At 36.9% G+C, this 6,000-nt stretch overlaps 1 protein-coding gene across 2 annotated transcripts in view; it reads left to right on the forward strand.

The window, feature by feature from the left end:
• AP3S1 (adaptor related protein complex 3 subunit sigma 1) overlaps positions 1-2,431 on the forward strand; it is a 70,651-nt gene extending 68,220 nt beyond the window's left edge. For both annotated transcript variants that reach the window (XM_089909187.1, XM_022590774.3), the window contains one exon: positions 1,714-2,431. In XM_089909187.1, coding sequence (XP_089765313.1) covers positions 1,714-1,775 — 62 coding nt within the window. In that variant the 3' untranslated portion in view covers positions 1,776-2,431. The remainder of the gene's footprint in view (positions 1-1,713) is intronic.
• Positions 2,432-6,000: the final 3,569 nt, after the last annotated feature.

A 6,000-nucleotide genomic window follows, 5' to 3' on the forward strand; every position in this document is an offset into this window, starting at 1 on the left:
TATCAGTCAAGATTTTTCTCAGGTAACAGCTTTATTATTATTATTTTTTAATTAACAAAAGAGGTAGGATTACATGAGAGAAAAAAACTAAATTACAAAAAGGGACATTAAAACTAATCTTTCTGATTACATGGACACTGTCTCATATATGTAATCTAAGCAAAGTAGAAGATTTGTTTTTGTTACTTAATTGCTTTTGTGCAAGATAATGTATGACACCGAATTCACATGTGTTTGTTGGCTTTATTACATAACCTGAATAAAAGTTGCTGAAATCTAATTGGTATATAAATTAAATCATAAAAATATGAAGACTGTTGATGTAGCTATTTGAGAAAAGTGATATATATGCATTTTTCTTTATTTCTTTATTATTTTTTTATTTATTTATTTTTTGCGGTACGCGGGCCTCTCAACTGTTGTGGCCTCTCCCGTTGCGGGGCACAGGCTCCCAACGCACAGGCTCAGCGGCCATGGCTCACGGGCCCAGCCGCTCCGCGGCATGTGGGATCTTCCCGGACCGGGGCACGAACCCGTGTCCCCTGCATCGGCAGGCGGACTCTCAACCACTGCGCCACCAGGGAAGCCCCATTTTTCTTTATTTTTAAGCATATTTTCCCTCAAAATTATTTCAAAAATTATAAATTTTCCAACTATGATGAAAGCCAAATATTGTACACTAATGGTATTGGAAATTTTAGAATTCATTTATTTATATATATCCTACCTTTTGCATTTATGCTCTTCTTTCTCTAAATTTGTATATTGTAAACTGAACATATGTTGAATCTACTTTATATGACAAAATTTTTTTAATCATTATATTTTTACCAATTCATTGAAGGGTTGGATTGATCCTGTTCTTGCAGTTTCATTTTTAGGCAGAACCGTTCTCTTTGGATTGAGGCTTCACTTTATTATGTTTTTTTAATCTTTATTGAATTTGTTACAATATTGCTTCTGTTTTATGTTTTGGTTTTTTGGCTGCGAGGCATGTGGGATCTTAGCTCCCCGGCCAGGGATCAAACCCGCACCCCCTGCATTAGAAGGCAAAGTTTTAACCACTGGACCACCAGGGAAGTCCTGACGGCTTCACTTTAAAAGCCTGATTTTTTTTTTTAAATGTCCTAGAACTTTCCTAGAAAAGTTTAGAAGAGCCTCTACAATTTTAAAAAATAATTTTTAAAAACTTCATTGTTTTGAAATGTTTTAAGGGTTTAGCCCTAAGAAACTAAACGAACATGATTTATTACTTTCAGTTTTTATTTCACAGCATATATTAATAATAAATGACAGTTGAAAAGCAAAAACCCAAAATCTATCACAGTTGTTGCAAGAGATGTCTAATAAGGAAACTAATGTAAAATATGCTTTATGCTTATATCATAAGTCAGTTAAATCAAAATATAGGTGAAGACCTAGCTTTGTCATTTGAATATTGTGTGTGATGTTTCCGTAGCACAGGTTAATTTGTATTTAAATCTTTACATTGTTATCATTGCATGTATTCACTGTATTTTTTAAGGTGTCAACTGTTTTCTCTTTATAGATTAGTATTTCAAAGTAACCATTCCATACCAATTCAAACTACCATCTGGTCTCTAAGCTTGTTTTATGAAACTCTTTTATCATTGTCCTCCAGTTTTAATGTTTTTTGATGGGCTACACCTGAGCTGTACATTTTCTTTTTCTTTTATTTGCTTCTGTATACAGGCTGGCTTAGCAGGAGCTCCAGCCCGTGCTGTATCAGCTGTAAAGAATATGAATCTTCCTGAGATCCCAAGAAATATTAACATTGGTGACATCAGTATAAAAGTGCCAAACCTGCCCTCTTTTAAATAAAAAATTTAAAAGGCCACTCCCAGGTAAAATCCGGGGGAAATGTCATCTAAGTTTACCATGCAGTTGTTTACCAAAAATAGAGGAGGAGAGGCTTAACTTTTGCTCTTGGATTTAAGTCAAGGTACTGTATAGAAGTTATGTAAAATCAGTATGGAAGTTCATTGTTGCTTTTCTTGCTCAGTGATTTTGAAGAATTTGAGTAGTTACAGTGTGATTTTTTCCTTTATTTTCTAAACTGCATTCCTATGGCCACCTAAGGCATGCCTCTATGTATTGGCTACTACAGTATTTTGAAAAGTGTTTGGGACATTTCTTTAAATTATGTATAACCCAAAATGTTGGTGTTTTGTATGGATCACAAATACAGCATTCCTTAATTCTTTCTGTTATTTGTCAGAATTGTTATTTAAAGAACGAAGTATGTATTGCATGAAAACATTATGACCTTTTTCTCTTAGTTTAAATAAACTCCAAGGTAACTGGACTTCTAAAGCACCATTCTGTTTGCCTGGTATCTACTTTAGCAATAATTTTTTTTATGACCCTCTGACTCAACGAAGTAAATAAAAATATATTTTATCACTGTTAAGCAGCTGTTAATGTTGATTTATTTAATTTATACTTATATTTTTAATATTCAGAACCTCATTATTCTAAAACTCAATTATTTCACAAGTCAAGAGTAGTGTATCTCGTAGTATATTGTGTAGGATGAGATCTGGAGGGGGAGATGACAAATCTTTTTATAAAATCCATATTGAGAAATTGCAAAATCTGTTTTACACACATAGGTTTAAGTCTTGCATCTGATCCCTTCTTGCTGAGATGATGAAAAATAATTTCATAGCAAATACTTAGTTGCTCTTGAACACAAAACCCTTTGGGGCCCCACTTGTTTCATCCCAAAATCAAAACTTTCTTAAGTCCTAATACTCTCATATTCTGGTTTCTCATAATTTGCCCACATTTTCTTATTTAATCTTATCTTGGGATCCATGAGTGGGATTCTTCTTCCAGTTGGACTAAGGTTTTCCTTCTAGTTCTAGTCCTCCCTCCCCAAATACTATTTTTTGAAACATTTCCTTAGATGTGTGGCATGTATGAATTTTACTCCAAGTTCTGGGGTATAAGAAAAGTCATTATTTGTTCTAAATAAAATTAATCTGACTCTAAGCCCCATCCTACTGAGGCAACAGGAAACTCAGTCTGTGATTATTGGGATTTCCATCAGTTCAGAGATGTATAAAAGTCCTAGAGGAAGGTTATGCAAAGCAGAACATGCAGGGAGGTCCCTGGTCTTCAGTCATTTGAATGTGCCAGGTGAACAAGTCCCTGTCCTCATGGACATATATGCAGTACCACACTTTTCTCTTTTCCCTTTTTTTGGGGGGTGGGGGTGGATTATGGAAAGATTTAAGTTTTGATTTGGTTAGAATGTACCAAAATTAGGGAAACTTCTGGGCCGGATCATACTTTAACCTCAAGAAATAGTCAAAAGGGTTTCATCTTTTACTATATTCTAGTATGAAAAAGAAAACCCAGTCATGTGCAAATGACAGAAGTAGGCAAGTCATAGAAAACTAAATCTCAGTGACCACTAAATATGTAGAGATGCTTAATCTCACTAGTAGTAGCCAGGAAATGCAAGTTTAAAGGACAATTAGATTTTATTTTCACCTGTCATATTAGCAAAAATTAGAAGGGGTGACAGTATCCAGTGTTGGAGAGGATGTGAGGAATAAGAACTGTCATACATTGCTCGTGGGAATGTAATTTACTGTAACTTAAAAAAAAAAAGAATATGCCAAGTTCTGTGAAAATTTTTAAAAATCAAAAATACACATATCATACATACCCCGTGACTCACTTTGGGAACTCTCTATTCTCTTAGCATTCCTGGATATCTTTATATACAAAGGTAATTATTTCATCAACTTTTTAAAACAAAATAATAATAAACTGGAGATATCTTAAATGCCCACCAGTAAGGAAATATTGAATAAATTATTGTAACTACCACACTAGTTGTAATAGCAAAAGACTGGAATGACCCAAATGTCCATTAGAAGGAGATTGGTTGAAAAGCTGGATTACATCCACATTATGGAGTCCTGTGAAGCTATCAAAATGAAAAATATCTCTCTATATTGCTGAAAATTGATCCCTAGTATAAAATGTTAAGTGAAAAACAATCAAGATGGAAAAAAGTATATTGATGGTGTGTGTATTAGGGTTCTCCAGAACCAGTAGTAGTAGTAGTAGTAGTAGTAGTAGTAGTGTGTGTGTGTGTGTGTGTGTGTGTGTGTGTGTAATGAGATTGACATTTAACTCAGTAGACTGAGTAAAGCAGATTGCCCTTCTTAATGTGGGTGGGCCTCATCCAATCAGTTGAAGGCCTGCATAGAATAAAAGGGCTGACCCTCATCCAAGTGAGAAAGAATTCCTCCTGCCTGACTGCCTTCAAACTGGGATGTTGGCTTTTTCCTGCCTTCAGTCTTGAACTGAAACATGGGTTCATCCTGTGTATCAAACCTGCCAGCCTTCAGACTGGAACTATACCATCAGCTCTCCTGGTTTTCCAGCCTTCAGATCTGGACTGGAACTCCATCTTAGGCTCTCTGGGTCTCCAGCTTGTCAACTCACCCTGCAGACCTTGAGACTTATAAGCTTCCATAATCACAGGGGCGCATTCCTTATAATAAGTCTTTTTAAATAAAATCATCAAGTTGGTGATTTTGTTTAAATAAGAGATTTATTATAAAACTCAAAGTCTGAAGGCAGGAAAGTGCCAATGTCCTAGCTTGAAGGCAGTCAGTCAGGAGGAATTTCTCATACTTGGACAGAGGTCAGCCTTTTAATACTATTCATGCCTTCAACTGATTGTGTGAGGCCCATCCACATTATGGAGGTCAATCTGCTTTACTCAGTTTACTGATTTAAATGTTACTCTCAACCAAAAACACCCTCACAGAAACACCCAGAATGTTTGACCAAATGTCTGGGCACTCGCGTGCCCCAGTCAAGTTGACACACAAAATTAACCATCACAGTATTCTACCAGTTATCTAAGAAAAAGGGAGAGTGAGTGGTGTGTGTGTTGTGTGTACTTCTAAATGAAAGGATAAATCATATATATATACACACATACATACATACACATATATACAACATATATATATAGTGAGAAGGAGGAAACGGCGGAAGTGTGGGGATAGAAGCTAGACTTCTTGGAATGTACCTTGTTTTGAAACCTTGTAAATATTTTAAGTAATTAGTAATCAAACTTAAATTTTAAAAAAGTAACCCCTAAAAATTAAAAGCAAAGCAGATAAATTGAACTATGTGATGAGTTGGTGGCATAATCACCCAAAGGGGAACTGCTTCACATGACTTTAAAACTCTTAACTATACACCACTAAAGACTAAAAGACCTTCCCTGCCCACCCCCCGAATTAAATTGTTTTCTGTAATCCTGGTATTGGTGATATTTTAAAATTCCGAGGCTGTGCATGTGGACTCTGGTGTAAAGCAGAGGAGAAGGTGCCTCGGTGCCTGTAGTGGATGCTCTGGCATGCATCCTTTAGGACTGAAGCACTCATTTCCTCAGCTGCTGGCAGTGTTGGTGGCTAAGAGCGCTCAGCTGAGTTGCTGAGAATTGCCACCAGCTGAAGGGAGCTACTTCACCTGAAGTCACGACTCCTCAACAAAGACATCCTACATCCAAGTTATAAAAGCCCACTTGGCTAAGGCAGGACAACTCGGAAAGGCCATCGCAGCTCCAGTGCTACCCATGGGATCAGCTAAAGCCTTTGTCATGACTGCATTGCAGTTTAACTCTTCTCTCTGCCTCATCCTACTTCCTTTAGATTTCAGGCTTTGATCCCAATGGCATATCACAGTGATTAGCTTGCATCCAAATCACTGTCTCAGTCTGGTTTTCAGGGACGCCCATCTAAAACAGTTAGAGCCAAGAATGGTCTGAGGAAGCAGATTCCAAAATGAGATTTTGGAGCTGGACCACCCACTGGCAGGCTGGCAACAGAAGACCATGTTACTGGTGGCAGCTGGAGCATGGTTCACCACTAGTGTGCCATAGCAGTGTAATTGTTGAAACTTTCACTGATGGTGAACTGGGAATGCCTTGGTAGGGACAGTGTC

The sequence above is a fragment of the Delphinapterus leucas genome, chromosome 3 (assembly GCF_059928025.1).
Source record: "Delphinapterus leucas isolate spDelLeu-1000000601 "Yukka" chromosome 3, BTC_Dleu_Yukka2, whole genome shotgun sequence".
Taxonomy (NCBI): domain Eukaryota; kingdom Metazoa; phylum Chordata; class Mammalia; order Artiodactyla; family Monodontidae; genus Delphinapterus; species Delphinapterus leucas.